Consider the following 19,237-nt stretch of genomic DNA (forward strand, 5'->3'; position numbering starts at 1 on the left):
TGGAAACATAGAGCAGAATTTTTAAACAAGGAATTAAGTGTTCCTGGTACGTTTACACAGACTGATCTATTACAGTACTGTGAATTTGCTATGCTTGCTCGTTACTTCAGAAACGCCCAGAGTTAGTGCTGATTATTAGGAATCTAATCAGATAGGCACATGGAAGGAAACTGAAGTACGTACTGAAGAACTCGCTGGCTGGGTCCGGATCCTTGCCTGCCTTTCTTCTTTGAGGTTATTTATGTTTTGAAGAGGGGAAACGGCTACTTTGATCTGCCCTCGGCACTGTCCACTGAAGTCCGTAATATTGTACCACCCGCACACGAGCTGGAAGCCAGAAAGAAGAGGAGAAAGGTCCACTGATGCAAATCCTATCACTCGCTCAGTCTCTGGGGAAGAAGAATATAAAGCACATATTCATTTAAACTGCATGTAAACAGGGATGCTAAAAATCAGTCAGGTATACAGCCCTTGAAATATGTCTAGACTTTACAGGGAAAGACGTCTTATAGAACTGAAAAAATGGTTTAAAAGCTGACAGCTCTCATGAGGTAAAGAGCAAGCAAAGAGTGGAACAAAAAAAGTAGAGAAAAAAGAATAGAGTTTAAGACAACAGAAACAAGACTTAAGATTTTGGTTGTTAATATGCTTCAAACTAAGAGACCTATGGTGCCTGATTAAGAAGCAGGAAAAATTGTTTCAAGCAATTAAACCAAGTTCCTCCCTACGGATTTGCCAAAATAGCTGTCCCTATTGCAGCTGTTGATTACCTGAACACCTCCATTGGTAATAATTCACAGCAGAATGAGGGCCTTGCTGCAGGTCTAAGAAAGGACATGAGGGTTACGTACACTATGCAATACTTAGTAAGAAGAACTAGTTAAACAAGGGTTGTGATAAAGGGAAAAATATTCAGCTTGAAAATGGGCTAGAAATAAGAGACAATCAGAGACTTGAAAAGATGAACCTGGAGGCCAATCTGAAGACCTCAGCAAACGCATTCCACCTGCAGAATTGCATTCTCACTTCAGAAACTCAGGTTTCTTCCCTTTTCACTTTGCCAAAACTTTCAAAAAGGCTGATTTGTCATTACACTGTTGCATTTTTTGTGCAACATTTTGTCTTTTCTGTCCTGCAAATTTATCTGAAGTACAGAACAAAAAAGCCTATCCAAGAAGAGGATATTATTTCGATTACCTTAGCAGTTACATTCAGCTAAAAACGTGCCTGCAGAAAAATGAAAGACCAGGGCAGGGAGAGGGATTGGCAGGAGAATCAATGTGTACACACGGTACTTTCTATAATACAGAGAAAGGCTGAGTTACATAGTTTATTTTTGAAGCAAGAAATCAGTCAGCTGAACTTTAATATGTAAAAAGAAAGGAAAAACCCCAGTATTTTAAAGATCATATCCTAGCAGTTTGCATCGAAGAAGTAGGGCTGTGTTCCAAACAACACACACAGATTTTTGCGCTTGCTTGGTACCAATTAAATATTGAAGGATCTGGGCTATCAAAAAAATAAGCAAGCATCTTTTATCATTTAACAATAAACAGCAGGTTCAGTAAAAATGCTTAGAAAAAGCTCTTCTGTTGTTAGGTTTGAAACCCAACAAGGCCTTCAACTCCCCCAGTGAATGCTGAGAGTGGATACAGGAGCAATTGTTAAAATCTATCCAATCTATCCATGCCACTATAAAAGTATTTGATTACAGCTGGCTGCCCACACTTCAACCAACTGCAGAGACAACGAACAGCATATGAAAGACACAGTAAAGGATTTCCTTCACTGGGAAAATCTACTCTAAAATACTGTCAAATTAAAAACGGAACCAAACCTTGCCAGATGATTAATAGGGAAAAGAAGGATGATGAGGGGCAGGAAATCAGTGGGTATTTATCTCTAGCATTCTTCTAGTGCAAGGTGAAAAATGTCTTTACCATTCTACTCTCCAATTTACGTAATAGAATTTACTTTACTCGTATTAAATACAAGTCACCCAAGGAAAGGGATGCAGAAAAGACACTCCTCTCAATACCACACTGCAAACTTTACCTGCTTTATGCCACACTTTGAAGACCAAGGTTTGCTGTGGATCCAGCAGAAGTTCTTTGGATAATCTGTTAAGAACAAAATCATAATTCGTTATGCAAAGTAGGAAAAAAGCGCAAGTGCAGTAAAATGCCTCTGAAGATTCAATGACATTGTATCTATCCAGACAAATCAGTTTCCTTCAGGAATGATGGCAGGGAGAAACACAACAAAACCCAAAATCATTGAGCCCCCAAAAGCGTAACTATCTTTACATGGTTTTGGCTTTTGCTTATTCAAGAAGTATTTCCCTCTCCTAATTCTTGTTGTAAATTTAAAAGATAGGACAATAAAACCGTGAAGAAACGGAAATATGGTTAATCTCATGACTCAATAATCAGTGACAGCAAAGCACTGGGGTTATGGTTGAAAGCTGTAATATTTGAAGTTGATTTCTGGAAAAAACCACCCTGAAAATTGAAGTGTCAAATGTAGAACAGCTTATAAGTTGCTTGAAGCAATTCAGATATGACTCTGAGCATAAGCAACCTCTGAAACAAAACTTTTAATCTTCAGCTATCACTCTTTCATATTACAAATTCTCTAAAGCCAAAAACCCAACACAGCAATCTGGCAGAAAAGCCCACTCCTGTGCAGGCACTGGTATGTATTTGCATGCATTTTGTGATGGACAAAATAAATTCAGTATGCTTTCTTGTGGCCTGTAACAGAGTTGTTCCACCTAGTTTAGAAAACGCTTTTGGTTACTGCTTTGGAATTAATTTAAAATCTGGTATAGAAACACTGGGGAAGCCACAAGACTGCAAACACAGGTTTATTACTGAATATTACCATGTGTGACTTGGTCTGCTGAGGTTCATTAGAGTGGTCAATTCATCTGCTCTAATTTAGGCTCAGATATCTAACTCCGAGCTATGTTCCCTACACTACTTTGGCAGTCACCGGAGAAAAATAGGCATCCTTAGGGAATTTTGTCCTAAGTTGGGTCTCTAACACGGGTCAAGCGATTCACCATCTGGAGGTGCCTGCATCTCTCCAGTGACTGCAGAGGAAGCCAAGGCTGAACAGCTCTGTGTCAGAAACCTAACTTCCAGATATATAAAGTTTCAGTAGGTGAATCCAAAGTTAGAGCTCTGGTCCTGAACCAGGGCATAATTTCTAAGCATGAAACAAACTAAAACATACAGAAAAAGCCAATACATTGGATCAAGTCTTACTTAACCTTGCCAAGAGTCCTTTAGCAATTAGCAGCCCCTTCCTCTAGATGGGGAAACTACAGATGAATGGAAATAGACTGACTCACCCAAGGTCTTAAGGCCAAAACACAATGCAGCCAAGGTTCTGCACACGTCAAACTGCCTTTCCTCACGTTAGTTTTAAGACCAAGCCTCCTCAAACAACTTTTATCCCAATATGAGCACGTGATGACAGTAAAATATGGGAACAAGCATTTTTAGCTGAGTACAGGCCTGGTAAGTAGAAAAGCACCCCGCCCCAACTGGATATGTCCTTCTCACACCTAGCCTGGCTGTCAGATCCAAAGTGCGTCTGTGCGAGTCCACGTCGTTTACCTTGCTTGTTGCTGGAAGTCCCAGACCGGTGAGTCCGTGTTTTCTATTACTGAAGTGGTTACTGGAGCATCTGCACCAGCAACAGCAAACGACACACAGCTACTGGGTGCTGCCACTTCACGTTCTGTCAAAGGACTCCCTAAAATTATACAGAATTAAGTACAAATTTGTTATTAATAATTTAAAGAAAAAATCTAAAGGAAGTTCAGCAATTAAATCAGATAATTAACAAAGAAATCCACCATTTAGGAAATACTCCTTTTCATTGGTGGAGCTGAAAATACTTTATGTTTACAATGGGAACAAGTATTACATTAACCTTTTACAGAGCAGAAACTGGAATATTCAAGGGAGAAATGGAAAACCCATTTGCCCAAGATCACCTGAGAAGTCAGAGGCAAAGCTAGGAATAAAACCCAGGTCCCCAGGACCCTATTCCAGTGCTTGATCTACCCTCCCTGCTGGACCACAGAGTTTGGCAATCCTAGCTGCAAACATAGAAAATATCCAGCGTTACAACAGGCAGTTTGACTTAACAGCTGGATTGCTGAGAGGAAGCTCATTTGTGTTGACTGAATAAGAAAATGCACAGCCGGTGTTAATGATACCCAAGGATTGATAAACTTTTTTATAGCCTCTATTAGTTCATCTCAGAAAGACTGAAATAGTTAGAGAAACTTAACATCCTTGCAAGATAGAAACAAGTACCACTCTCATCTGTTATGAAGATTTAAATACAGAGGAAAAAGCAGTATATACAACTGTATTTCAAATTCTTGCTGGCTTCTCTTCCAACTTTTCCCACCGCCCTTCACACCCGTTGCAGAAGTGGGAGTTTGTGTTACAAGATCAGTTGTCACAGTTCCCTATATTTTCCCGTGGAACATGCTTTCAGCAGGGATAGAGCACATGGAAAGTAAAATACTGGTCACTATTAAGTGCACATGTGCTCCCACCAGCCCTGCTACTGCACCAGCAGAAAATTTGAGAGAAGAAGGTCTAGTGTAGATGAGGCCTTAACATTTTGGCCAAAACATCAAAGTTTATGTCAGAATTAGGGAGGGAAAAATCACTTGCCTTCATGTCCTAGTCCAGGGAGCTATACATGGGGCAGCAGGTAGGCTTTGCTGAAATTGTTTTTAAGTAACTCCAGGAAATACCATTTTTAATCTATGCACAAAGTAGACCTTTGTGATTGCCACGCTAAGCAACGAGGATGGCATTCACTCTGCAATGCACCAGTGAAACCTTTACAAGACTCCTTGCGTAAACATAGTTCAGGGCTGGAACCATAAGCATTTTCTCCCTCGTTCATCCTGAAATAACCTGGGAAAAGGTTTGTGAGAAAACAGCTAACGAATTAACTAGTCTGACTGAATTGGGTATGTTTGCGCTTAGAGGCAGACAGTTTATCATCAGAGGAACGCAAGGTCAAATTAAGGGATGGAGCTAGATGTTCCCCAGATGCTGCTGGATATTATGTTGAACGAAAGCTGCAGAAATTATACAATCACTTGCACTGAATTATAGTCCAAAAAGGAGGAGAGATGCTTAGGGCCTCTTCCCTTCTACATGCAACCTCTCCTCCAGGCTTGGACCCTTTTAGTCATATTTACATTAGGGAGATTAATTTGCTGCGGTGTATCATGGCCTGTAAAGCTGTAGTAGCACTTTACTGCTTACAGAGCTGTTCAGATCGTGAATTTGTAGCTGGCAAAATCTGCTAGGAGAAATGGACTTAGCCAAGGGGAAACAAGATCAGACTTTGCAACCAACTATCACTCAGTTATTACAGATTGTTTCCTCCTTTCTGCTTTCCAAGGACTCAGCATGTGGCTTTGGACTTTTTCAAGACCTTGCTGGCCAGAATGATCAAAACTGATGAGTATGAATCTGATTTAACTAAAAATAATTCTCTTTTCTCCTGAAGTCTGATTCTCTGTGAAAATATGATCAAATGTGACTGATTTATAGCAGCTTACTGAGTTACTGCTCATTTATGCCCTGACCATGAGGATTTGCTTGAGAACAAAAATTTTTTTTTTTTTTTTACAATATCCACAACGACTTCAGTTAAAACGTGCCACACAAAACTCTTCGCGGTTTGGTAAGACTGTAGATATGACAATTCAAGCACAGACGTGGGCAATGTGAGCTCAGCTTAGAGAAATGAGCAAGACCTATCCAGACTATCTCACCATCTCCTGCGTGTAAAGGCAGACCTAAAATCAACCTTTGTAGTCAAAGGCAAAATCAGCATTTCTCAGTGTTAGCTTGCTTTTCTTCTAGGAAAAGAAAAGCCTATAATAGAAAGAATTGTTGGCTCTAATTAGAAAGCTCAGCCATAATCAAAGGAGTCTTACAGAGCCTGATTTAGCCTAGCAACTCCCAATGCCTGAACTTTGTGAAGAAGTTACACTTAGAAATACTAGTTTCATTCTGCTTTATAAAAGCAGTATTTGAAGAATGAGGTGAGAGAAGGAATTGAGATGCGTGACCTGACGGTTCAGGAAGTGGGCGGTAAAACACAAAAGCTTTAAGCCTAGGGCACCTCCTGCATGTCATGGTCCGGACCGGCAGCATAACGTGCCGATGGCTATCACATGGCTGAAGGGTTGCTGGAAACATGTTCTTTCCACTATTCCGAAAGGACAATTGTCCATATGACAAAAGTCTCTGTAAGGAGCATCCTGGCAGAGAAGCCAGGATTGGGAAGGGAAACTCCTTCCCTTTTGCAAGGGATGATCTTCCATTGATAAATACACGGACCTACATCCCAGAGAAGTCCCTGGAGAAGCTTGCACTCCTACGCTTCTGTTTTGTGGCTGCTCTGTGGGGAGAGAATCAAAGGTTCCGCGTCTGCCAATCCAGCAGCCGTTCGCTAGTGGTGAAGCTTAACTTTAAAAAAGACCACCAGAGACAGAAGAAAATGAACAGACGTCTATTCCCTGAGGATGCGAGAACTGTACAGAAAAAGATGAAAAACATGGCAGGAAGAGGTTAGCAACTGCAGATTAAAGTGACTTCAGTCCTTAAAAGATGCATGGAAAATTCTGTTCTAATATTGTTTGAAACAGTGCTCAAAACTGTTAGAACTAAGTTAGAGAAAGGACTTGTTGGTTTGAATTTCTGCATTTTGTAAAATGCAGAAAAATGTTATAAACACTTCTGCGTTTTTATAGAATTAATTTCATTCCTTTCCAACGTTATGAAATTTAGGCTATTTCTTTTCTTTATATTATTTGGAAGATGAAGAAAAAAGAAAACAGGAAAATTGACTTTAGAGCACGAGGAATATGAAGAGGCTTGGGGAAACATTTTGTATTTTCACTCAGTTTCTGAAAATTGCGTATCTTAAGTAATTCTACCAAAATTGCAGGAAGTCTATCATCCATAACATACTGGTCTGGAAGTGTATTCCAGCCTTTTTATCTGTAACACAATAATAAAATTGTTATCATGAAGAATGAAAATTCTTATTGAAACCAGCTTATATAGCATTTGTTTCAGTGCATCAGTTGCCTCTCAGTTAGCTACTTCTAAAAATCCCCTAAAATGATAAGTTTTTTCAAGATGGAAATATTGCAATAGAGTACACCATCAAAAGAAACCTCCTTTATGCCATCAAAAACTTTGCAGTAGCAACCAGTGTTGCATCAGGTTTCCAAAGACTATGAATTCCAGAAGACTATAGAATCATTATAAAAAAAGCCATCAGAATTACTTACACTTAAATCATGGCTTATATTTGACTCTTTTAGTTGTGTTATCACACCATAAAATGCTGAGTGTTCCTTTCTGGCATATCACCTGGACTGTGAAACAGTTGATCTTAACAGAGACATTTCCAGTAAACCCACCTCAGGTCAGTTCCTTACTCCCTTTTGTATTTAGGGAGCGTGCAATGGCCCAAACAAGATCAGATCACTGATCTGAGCAAACACAAAGTGATCAAGTCATGCAGTGCTAGAGGTGCCCAAGGTGAAGGGTAGAGCACCTGACGTGTTTTAAAGGGTTTAACTCATCTTTAACAGAGACTCATTTACAGATTGCAACTCAAGGGAAAAACAAAAGGCTCCAAAACCCTGCAAATTCACCAAGGGTGTTACATCGCTGCACATCAAGAACCAAACATCACCTGCTAGGAAGGAATACTTTAATACGCTTAGCATCAATTTAAAAAGCAAAGAGCAGTTCTTTGGGGACCCTCAGCATAGTGACTAGCCACCGAACTGCAATGCCCACTCTACGGAGCGGGAAGCAGTGTGTCAAGCCTGGGTGAGCTCAGACTGCTCTGCCCTTACACTGCCCTTCCTCACTGCTGTGTCTGGCAGCCTCCAGATAGCACGAGTAAGCCAGCTTTACAAATTGATTATATGCTAAAAATGCAAATTTGCAAGAGTCTTTGAGATATGAGTGTCTTGGGGTTAAGTTATTCAGATAATGCCTGACTTCAGGATTCAGCTGTCAACTGTAAGAGTGAACATTATATTGCTTATATTTTGGATTTTATTATTATGAGATAGGTTGAATAGTTTAACCTCCTGCTTCCCCTGTACTTATACAATGATGCTCTTGGGGTTGCAACACTACAAGGCCAAGTTCAAAACCCATCACATCTATTCACCGTGCCAGAGTAAGTTTAAGGATTTGTTTTTAAATTGCTCCATGCAGTACCTGTTATGAACAGATTCCAGAAAAAAAAAAAGAAAGAAAAAAAGGGGGGTGGTGGTACCTTTTAAACTTAGATGCATTGCTCTTTCCACGAGGATATGGACAGCAACTGTGTTTTCCAGAAACGTCACATCTTCTTCTTGTGGTTTGCCATTGGTGATTTCTGAACTTATGATATCCAGTTTCTGACTCTGATTTTCAGAGACCTGTTGGCTCAGATCAGGTGCCTTCTCTGTGTCTTCATCTTCACTGTTGCTGTATTCCTCAGCACAGTGAAGTCTGCTGGGCAGAGCAGCAGAAGTGGAAGAAAGAACGATGTGAACACGTACAGCAGCTCCTGCTAGGTTTGCAGCGTTGCATCTGAACAGTGGATAAACCCCTGTAAAAGAATTCACAAACAACCAGCTAAACAAGCCAAAGAAAAAACAGGATCTTGGAAAAAAGCTGGTACAGTTCATTACAGTAAAGATCTCACATCAGACCAGCAGGATGAATTTTGTTTTTCAATGTAATTTCTATGCAAGGTATCCCCCAGTGCACTGTTAGAAATATCAGCTTGTAAAGGTTAAAAACAGGTGACCAATCCCCCAGACTGGGTACATCTGCATTTTCCCACTGGCAGCTCAGATTACTATTTTAAAGCACATCAACTTCCTGAGAGTCCTGGGAATAGTGCCTCTGCATAATTTTATACACATCTATGGAAAATACAATACATATGCAGCATAAAAATTTCTTTTAACTCCAGTGCCTTCTCCCTTCCCTGAGCAGACTCCAAAGAAGAGCCAATAACCTGCCCACAAATCCTTCTGCAAGCTGGTGGCTGATGGATACCATGCAGATGTCAGAAGCCTAAGTAACCGAACAAAGCAGAAGTTTCCACGACCTTCTTGGTGTCTAGTCCTTTGCTCTGACCGCAGGCATTCAGCCTCCTTGAGAGCCATTATTTTTACTCATTCTCACTCTATTATGGTGCCAAATCCATAATTCTGAAGAAACATTCTTCATCAATCCATGTAGGCTAATTGCTCTCCCTATTACTGATCATTACTGCCAATTTTTCACTCATTTAAACTTGCTAAGTTTTGAATTCAGAGAAGCAAGCATTTTAACCTTATCTTCAGTGAAAGGAGGAGTTGAGTGCGTGTTGCACACAGGACAAAACAAAGCTGTAAATGTTTTGCTTAAAGTGACCAGAGAAGTAACCAAACTAAAACATCAATAATGAGGAATGAAACATGACAACATTCTCTAGGGACTTACCACTAACACTTAGTGTTGTCCTTGACCTCTCTGCTAATGCTGCGAGGTCGACATAGGCAGATCCAATAAGACGATCTGTGTCAAGTGGTCTTTCCACATCATTTTCTTTACCATAGGCCCACCACACCTGGATTTCTAATTTCTCCTCTCTGAAGAACCAAAGCAGTCCTTGGCTCTTTCTGAGAATCACCTTGTTTGGTTTCTTAAAGTTCACTGTAACGTTCTTTGTGTCGTCACTCAATTTTGGCCTCCGAAGCAAAGTCCACGTGGCTTCCTGATTATATAGCTTATACCTGAGGTAGCAATAAGTGCTTTTATTTAGGTGCGTCTGGCCTGCAAGCAGCACACAGTGGACTGGCAGCCATACTCTTGGAGTTGAGATGGTCACAGTCGCTGGACTGGCACTCTGCTCCCATTCGTCGCTATCATCCATGCTGTCTTCACGGCTCTCCTCACTCTCCCATCCCAAAAGCTTAGCGGCCTCCAAAACACGCTCTCTGTCATCCTGATGAGCAAAGGTAACAGAAAGTTCCAGTCCTCCCACAATGGCTTGCATGACGTTTGTGCAGTGTGAAGGCATTAAATCTTCAGATAGGGTAACTGGGTACCAGCCTGTAATACCTTCGGGAGAAAAGATCATAATTAGACTTATCCTACCTTTTAAAAACGTCAGTAAAGAATTTTCCGCTCTCTGGTCATTAGTCAAGGACCAGTACTTGAAGTGTTTATTTCTTGTGAAAGTTTGGAATTTGTCAAATGATTTCTAACTGAAAAAGCAGCAAATTGTTAGACCTCAGAAAACTTCACCGCTAGTTCTGATCCCAAAGGCATTTTAGGTTCCATTTCATTAATGACACTCATTTTGCAACAAAACTATACCCCATGAAAGTCCAAGTATAAAATCAGGCATTCTCATTTTTTTCCTTCTCTGTTCCCATTAAAAATAATCCCAAAACTTCATGTTGGAGAAAACTAGCACTATACTGAGATTAAAGCAGAAATAAACAGGATGATAACAAAAACATTATTATTACAAGACATTATCATCACAAACTAATACTAAATAGAGGAGATATTTTACATTTAGTTTTAAAAAAGTTAATCCAACTGCTTTCTAACCTATCTAAGCCTTTGTTTCCAGCTTTGGCATCTCAAAAGCAATCATTGGTCCTCCACTGAACGCTACTACTCTTGGACTTTCCATCTTAAGGTAGAAAATAAATGGCACTAAGGAGGTTAATAGTCACTCAGCTACTATACGTCCTCCAGCCTGAAAACTGACCTTCAGACAACAACCCTTATATGAGTTTTCTAATACAGGATTTTTAATGAAGGTCTGTGCAATGTCTGAGAGAACTTTGGTCTAAAAAAACCAAACCAAACCAAAACCAAACCCTCCAAAATGGGAATGAAAGTTGTTTTAAGCAATTACTATAGCATTTACCCAGAATGTCAGCAGCGTAATGCTGCTGTATTACCTGATCTTCTTCTCAGCAGGTCTCTGGTTGGAATTGTGACTGTCCCAAGAAGATAATCTCTTGATGTCCGAGCTGCCAATGTCTCAGTGGCTGGAAAATAAATCATTTTACAAATACACCAAACTGGAATGCAAGATTTAAAAGTGATTCAGACAGTATCTCTTCTGAAAGAAAGCTGTATTGCCTCAACAGCAAATAGCTCAGCTGTCATACTGAAAACACTTTTAACCCACAAAAAAAGGACAAAGTCAAAACAAATGGCCCAGTACATATCAGGCCAAAATCCGTGAGAAACAGGGGTGTGAACAAAACCTGCCTGTAGGCATTGCCAGTGCACATTCACTACAGGATACATGCTCCACCACCACTGAGTTTGGAGAAACTTTTAGGGAATATTTCCACAGAAGAACATTAAGTAACCAGTGGGGAGCTAGTGACAGCTACCCTAACAACATGCCACTCCTGACTTTTCTCCCCCAAGGAGTAAAAAGCAATGTCATCTTTAGGTAAATTTTGTTTATAAAATAATTCTACAACATGTTGTTACGTTGTAAAAGAATCCTGCCTATCTGCCACAGGATCATCAGAGGATTTTAAGCCATCATTTCTCTGAACCTCCATTACCTCGTTCATGAAGTGGAGGCAATAAGGCATGCACGTACAAAGGCAGGGTGCTCCAAGAGTCAAGCACTATTACTGTTAATTGCATTAGCTTTTCATTTAAAAGGTGATCTTAATCAGCTGGAGTCTTAGAAACCTTAACTCTTTGCACAAGGGGAACAGTATCTCCCGAAGCCTTTTCTGAAGACAGTTTAGGTAATTACATCTATTAGCAACTACACAGAATAGTCTCTCTCCTAAACTAAAAATTAAGGGGACTGGATCATTCTGCAACAGCATTCAGTCATTGTAATCACTTGTCCTCCTTACCTGACTTGGTGCTCTGATGGTAGATAGAGAAGACGATATTGGCAGACTGCAAGAGTTCCCCCAGACAAGAGGCTTCTCCACTATTTTTCTGAATGACGAGGTTACAAGGAAACTCTACATGGTGCTCGAACTCCGGGCAGAAAGTACGAGCCACAGCTCGTGTGTTGCGTCTCTCTGCCTCAGGTAGGAAGGAGAGGTGCACAGAGACATAAGCATTGACTCCCACACCTGCACAGTACTGGACCGAAGGGTTCTTTTGTGCCACAGCTCTTCATTTAGTATGTAAAAAGAAAAGAAGAAAAAGAATAAATTTAATGTACAAAGAATCTAGGAACCAAGCAATTAAAGCAAAGGTTTCAAGTCTTCATGGTGAAAAGATTGGACAAACCAGTGAATGTTGTAAGTCAAAACAGATGTGGGTTCTGGCTGCATATTATTTTTCACCATTTTTTTTTCACCTGAACACACTAGGAGCAGATAGGAAATGGTGAGAGTAACTATCACAAGGTCTGTCACTGGTGGCTGAGCTCTTATCATTGTCAGGATCTGAGACCAAAGTGCTTGAGAAAGTACTCGGCACCTTTAAAAATATCCCATACTGTAGAAAAAGCTGTAGGATAAGTTCCCAGAGAACCTGCTCTAGAAGGAAGCAAAAGGCCAAGCCAAATTATTTTTACAGACTAGTACTGACAAGCAAAAGGAAGTGAAATTAGCAGATGGAATTATTTACAATTAAAACAGACCCAGGTATTACTCAGGTCATACACCTGAAGGATGAGGATTCTGAGGTCATTCCACTTTATTAACTTCTCCAAGCACCATACAGTAGTGATCCTCATCTTACAGTCTACTTGAACTGAGATGGATCAGGAGCTCAGCAACACTGAGAAAGGGTCAGTGGGCACTGCTCTAGAATGACAGGAGCCATCCGTCTCTTATGGAATGGACTCCCTCTCTTCTAGCCCTTTCTTTCTTAATTCTTGAAAATGGCATATTGGAACTAAGTTCAGGTGATACCATGCACTTAGACAGCAGCCTTCTGGTGAAAAGGAATGTTTCATTTACTAGTTAGTTTATCGATGTTTCCACAGTGAAATTCAGGAAAACAAATCTCAGCTAGCTTTTAAATAGCATCAGTAACACCAAGATCCAATGCCCAAATAGGTACCATTTTATATCAGCTGATTTTTGTATCAGCCTTTGGTGTAGAAAAACGTGGAAATGTAGAAAAATGTGCCCTGACAATCTCGATCCTTCTGCAGAATGAATGCTACCACATTGTACTGCAGCTTAAGGGACAAAAATAACCACTGATGTTCCTTATAAAGTTATTTTCACTTCTGATCAGAACCCAGTTTGCATCTCGGTCTCTACAGATGGAAAGTTAGCCAGTTACAATTTGTTCTAATCTAATGTCTCAGCCTGCTGCCTCCAGATAAAGCTATTTTAAAAGAATCTTCCTTTTAGAATTAGGCCTTACCTAGCTGCTGCTTGCAAACCAGCTGCTCTGTGTATTTGTACAGAAAGAGAAACAGCTTGAGCAGTTATTCCTGCTGCTGTTTTTACGGATCGTTGGTATCTCACACTCACATCAAGCAAGCCTGGATTAAATGAAAGAAAGAAGGGAAAGAAATGGTCAGCTTTTTATAGAGTTATATCCAATATAATCAATACTTAGTTATACCTCTTAATACAAAACTTTATTAATGCAAAAAAATAATTCCATATGAAATCCATTGAGATTGACCGTGCAAGATGCTGTATTTCAGCCAGAAGTTATGGCCTGATACAGGAGGCACAGAAGGAAATTTTAAGGACTGCATCCTGCAACCTGACCTACTGACGGTCAGATCAGACGGTCTTCATGGCTTCTTCTCATTGGCAAATTTACAGCATAGTAAAACCAGAAGAGGCTTTTTAACCCAGCCGCACCCTCATGTGTGCCTTCACTGTAACACTTTTAAAATATCCTGCTGCAGTATTTCAACACATCTTTTTCATAGCACTGCAGTGACAAAATCTTCAGAGATACAGATTTTCCGCTGCTGCATATGCCTAACCTATTATAAAATAATTGAAGCACACTGAACTCCCTCTCCAGCCCCAGCTTTTTTACGGCCATTTTTTCCAAGAAGCTGTCTCAGATTTCCTCAGTGGCCTTCCCAGAGCTGATGTTTGTATCACTTGAAAGAACCACAGCAGAACAGAAAGATGTCTCTGCCCACGCCGTATACCATAAACAGTCCTTCTTCAGATCTCCCATTTCCTACCTTACACGGGAAGCTCAACTACGGACTGTGGCTTATTTGGCAACTAAGCAGTTCAATACACAGGGAGGGCTTTTTTAAACTCGTTAGGAGTTCGAGGGTTGCTCATGTTTAATCACGGATTCTTCACTAGGTATGGTGATAGTGAAAGCTGGGAGGAAAAACACTCATGGCTGGTATCAGTTTCCAACACAGATATATATTTTTATTTCCCTTGGCAGCAAATACACAGACCTTCACTTTTACACATAAAGTGAAAACCTACAAGCCTTCCTTACCTGAAGACCGCAGATGAAATTCCTGTGAGGAATCAGTCCTGGGAACCAACGGAAGATTAAAAGTCTGTATCCCTATTTCTTCACGATGCTGCATAGTCACCATGGCACACAGTCGTGACAAAGGCAAGGTCCCTTTGGCAACCATCTGGTCTCTGACATTTGGGTAATAATACCTGGTAAGACACAAAGAAGCAGCATCAATCATGCTGTACTGATGATGACAAAATGATCATCATTTCTCTCACGACTGCACATAAGTCAACTTTAATTTGTGTGTCTTCAAACACTAGTTAATCTCCCGATAGCTAATGGATAAACGCAAGTAAATGAATTTCCACGGGAAAAAAAAAACATTAAGTGCTCAAGTAGGTAATGCTACAAATATGCTTTTGCACTGGTCATAGCAAGTCAACTAGCAGAAACTCTACTCAAAATTGGTATCCCAAAGAAAAACAAGAGAAGGATCTGGCACCAAATATTCTCCGCTCTCAATTTCCATTAATAAATAAAAATGCTACTTGCAGAACAGATTTGTGGTACCAGTTTGTGAGTGTAAAAAATGACTCCAGACTGTTTCTTACTGTGCTACTTGGCTTCAGACTCATCCTAAATTGAGTTTTGGCACTGTATCTAATGAACAACAGGAAGACCAGGAGAAAGACATCCACTGGGTTTTCAGCAGCAGTGACTGAGTAACATGGTAGTGCTATAGCCTTGTGTTTCTCCTTCCATTTTGGGACAAATCCTGAACATTAATTGACTGTTCGAGTCTTGGGTAGAGCACTGCCTGAATAGTACTCCCAAAATCTTGGGATATTACACCTGCTGGTTTCTACTTTTTCCCCATACACTTCTAGGAGTAATTCAAGATGCTGACAGCATCACAGCGAGAACGCTCTTGATTTGGAATCTGGCAATCAGTATCTAATCTCCTTCCTCTTTACAAGGATCTGTTGGTAAGTTTTTTCCATCTCAAATATTGCAAACTGGCAAGAAGATGTTTACAGAATTCTTAAAAGGCTTCCGGCTCAGTAATTTGCTCCTTTCACTCAAGACAACCTAAATTTACCAGCCACTATCAGTGAGTGGTCAGGGTGAGATTAAACCAAAGTCCAATCATCCTCAGGAAACTGAGCTAAAGCAGGTTTTTGAAATGCCAGGTACTAACAATTGGTCACTTCAACTGCTCTGGTCATTACCAACATTAACGTAAACACATCCAGCATGTAATAATTCTCATGTGAACTTGCAATTTTTAAACAGCTTGATTTGTTTACTACAGAATGAACACATCATAATTTTATAATTATGCTTTTCTAAAGCTACCTGTCTTCATGGTCTCTGCTTCCCGTTACTAGTCATTAGTTTCAGTTGCCAAAGAAACTACAATTTGAACTTACAAACATTTTATAGTATATTCTTTCATACTCGGTGACTTGTATTAGGGAAAAAACCCACCCAAAACAATGAAATTATACTGCCAGGGTGCTATTAAGTAAAATTTACATGTGCCAAGCATTTAAACACTACTTTTAGACCACTGTGCTGATAACAAAGTGGAAGAAAGCAAGTAAGAGCACACACTTTCTAATGAAGTTGTAAAAAGAAAAGAGTAATCAGCACTCTTGGGGGGAAAAAAAGGCTCACGTGTCTTAAATGCAATCTTAAATGCAGATATTCATCACCAAATGTTGATGAGCCCATCATTTTTTCACTTATTATTAAATACCCATCCCACAGCTAGAGATTTTTCAATACCAGATATGTCTCTATCTGTACTGCTGTGACATCTACGAAGAATAGGATGTTATTCTGTACCTGCACCAGACTTCAAACTGGATTCCTCCTCCAGCCGCTCCTGGTGCCACAAATGCACTGACCAGGAGTCTCTGGACTGGGACATCAGCAGGAACCAACAAAGAATGATGATGCTCATCATTAAAGACGGGATCAGGGACACACAAAGTGGTGGCTGTGCGAAACGGCTTTAATTTGATGCCTACAAGTCAAGCAGAGTTGGTTAAAAATGGTGGCATTTGGGGGTTTCAACCTATTTGCAATCCTTCAGAAGGGAGGACCCGTGGAAAATAAGCTAAATCCTCCTGCCAGAGGGCTTGCTCTTCTGAGTTTCACTTCACAAATCTTTTACAAGCAATTCACGCAGTCCCATGAACCTGTGAGCCACAGGCTGAAAACTGCTGTTAAATGTGGCTAGAAGCCAACATAGTCCACAAGAGTTGCTATGGAACAATGTTACTGACTGTCATTTTTCAGAGGAAATACATGTGAGTGATTCAAAGCACTCAAGATCAACACGGAGTCCTTTTCTACAATTGCAATTATTTAAATATTCCTTTATAATCCTAATGATCTAAAAAAGGCAAGTCTTCTCTTGGTGTATCCATGAAAACGAGCATCTTGAAAGGCTTGCGTATGTAAAGCCTTCCTTGAATTTAACTGTATACAATCTCAGTATTCCCTGCGAATCTGTTCTTGCATCTTTGCAGGATCAGTTGGCGAAGGCCTCCAGGATCTTTAACAAAAAGGTACCGTGTGAGGAGATTCAGAACTAGGTATCTTTTTTTGCTGGGAACTTTGCCCCCTGCCTCAGTCAAAGCAGGCTTTTAATTTACTGACGCAGCCCAAGTACAGTTGTATGCAGATCTTTTGAGGAAAGCAAGCATTGGCTGCATTACGGAAGCTCAGAGAAATACAAACCCTCTTACTTAAGCAGAGAGAACATCACTGAACAATATTTAACTACAGCAGTGCTCTAAATAAGGACGGATTATAAAAGAAACTTACCATCCTCATGCGATTCAGTTCCTTGCAGCGCACCACAACCAGCTTCTTGAACTGGGAAATAGTACTGTACGTAGCAGTCAGCCTCTCCCCAGACGGTGGACTGTAAGGGAGTGAGTCCTTTCACACTCTCCACATGGATTTCAAACACATGCTCCATCAGGTCTTCCCCTTCTTGGTCTAACTGCTAACAAAGCAAAGGAAATCCACAAGGAAAGGACGACCCTTTAGAAAACAGCATACAAGAGGACTGGGAACATAAGATTCTAAGAAGCCTGAGACAGGCTTCTGGGGGGCAGAACCACTATCTGCCATTTTGCTCCTAAAGTTCACAGAAACATCGAAAGCCTGATAGTAATTTTTTTTTTCCTGCAAAAGCCAAAAAACACAGCACAAAAAGCATGAAAGTTCCTACATATCCAACTCAAACGTAGTGGCAAAACCTGTATGGTACAGAATAAGGCTGTGAGAATTAAGATTTTCTAGAATTTGGGTTTTTTTTTTTACTGCACTTGTCATGTAGATAGAAGCAGTGGATATGGAGGGTGATAAAAAGGGCAATAATGTCAAGACTGGTGAGAGAAAGCTGGTAAGAAAAGAGTACAAAAATATAATTCTGCATAGAACGTGATCATTTATAACAAAATTGGCTACAGCATCAAAAGAGATTGGGGATCACTGGTCTGTTAATGAACCCACTGGTAAAATCCTTTTCATGTGTCCCTAGCAGCAAGAACGGGAATTTACTGAACAATACCGTTGTGAGCTTTGTAGGAGGAGGGTCCAGAGAGTGGGAAGGGCGCTGTGTGACGGGAGGTACCATTCCTTCTTCATTTTTTAGCCTTTGCAGTGCCACTATTTGATCAGCTGACCCCATCGCCAGAATGACCCTCAGGCTTCCGCTTCTACTGCCAGTAAAAACATCTATCACAGGCATATAGCTGTCCACAGCAACCACTGGATATTGAGCTTGAAGAAGCAGGTGGGAAATCTTTGGATCTCTAGAACAGATTAAAACAAAAATCCCCAAAAAGCCCCAGCAAGAGAATGAGCCATCTGAATATGAACATGATCACACAAAACTCATTTTAGATGGGACTTCCAATGCAGTTAGAAACCAATCTATTTCCATGCCTCCAAAATCCATCTCAACTACATTAGTCTTCACAAAGCACAGACCCATGAGCTATTTTCAACAATGAAAAAGCACAGTTCTCCAAAAACTAACACGGCCTTAGCTATAAGCCAGCCTAGAAATCTGTGAGCGAGGGGATGAACTGGAACAAGACTCCTATTAATATACTGTAGCCACATTATAGTTTTATGAGGCAGTTATGTGCCTTCGGGGATGGACTTGGGCAGGAAGAAAAGAAAGAACTGGGACAGTCTCCCAGAGAAATGTAAAAAACTCTAAAAATACACGGCAGATATACACAAGTAAACTACAGTGGATTACCGAAAAAATTATACAAATGACACACTAATAATTAACAAAGTAACGGCCAGTCAGTTCCAGTACCATCTAATTTCCACCTGTCACTAGTTTGACCAAAATAAAAGGAATTAATCTTTTGCATCAGAAGGAATTTCTTCTGTCCAGTATTTCCACTGATTTAAATTGCTTTAAGCAGGTTAACATGACTGAGCAAGAAGCCAAAACACTGAACCAAAAAGAACAAAGAGCTCTGGAGAGACCCATTGGATAAGACGACAACTAAAACGTGAAGCATTTAGAGACCTTTTTGATACCACAAACATTATCCTGTGCTGTGCAAACTGACAGCATCCCTAGCAATGGGATCTATGCAGAGCATAATCAGGAACAAAATCACTCAGTCGTCACCTTGGAAAATCACCAACGGAAAGCCACACTTACTTTTCCTGTGCAATCACTTTGATCTCTTATAGTTTTACTCTTCCAA

The 19,237-nt window shown here is 40.3% G+C and overlaps 1 protein-coding gene across 9 annotated transcripts in view; it reads right to left on the reverse strand.

Annotated features, from left to right (window-relative positions):
- Positions 1–19,237, reverse strand: part of C2CD3 (C2 domain containing 3 centriole elongation regulator) — a 52,587-nt gene that overhangs the window by 16,687 nt on the left and 16,663 nt on the right. For all 9 annotated transcript variants that reach the window (XR_012672094.1, XR_012672095.1, XR_012672096.1 and 6 more), the window contains exons 16-27: positions 18,073–18,316; positions 17,319–17,502; positions 16,332–16,512; positions 14,514–14,686; positions 13,449–13,569; positions 11,969–12,237; positions 11,039–11,128; positions 9,561–10,181; positions 8,359–8,676; positions 3,624–3,762; positions 2,056–2,120; positions 184–389 (exon numbers count right to left, since the gene is read on the reverse strand). Coding sequence is in view for 5 of the 9 variants with exons in the window: in XM_075140419.1 (XP_074996520.1) it covers positions 184–389; positions 2,056–2,120; positions 3,624–3,762; positions 8,359–8,676; positions 9,561–10,181; positions 11,039–11,128; positions 11,969–12,237; positions 13,449–13,569; positions 14,514–14,686; positions 16,332–16,512; positions 17,319–17,502; positions 18,073–18,316 (2,611 nt within the window). In the remaining 4 variants the exon portion in view is untranslated. The remainder of the gene's footprint in view (positions 1–183; positions 390–2,055; positions 2,121–3,623; positions 3,763–8,358; positions 8,677–9,560; positions 10,182–11,038; positions 11,129–11,968; positions 12,238–13,448; positions 13,570–14,513; positions 14,687–16,331; positions 16,513–17,318; positions 17,503–18,072; positions 18,317–19,237) is intronic.

The sequence above is a fragment of the Calonectris borealis genome, chromosome 1 (assembly GCF_964195595.1).
Source record: "Calonectris borealis chromosome 1, bCalBor7.hap1.2, whole genome shotgun sequence".
Lineage (NCBI taxonomy): Eukaryota > Metazoa > Chordata > Aves > Procellariiformes > Procellariidae > Calonectris > Calonectris borealis.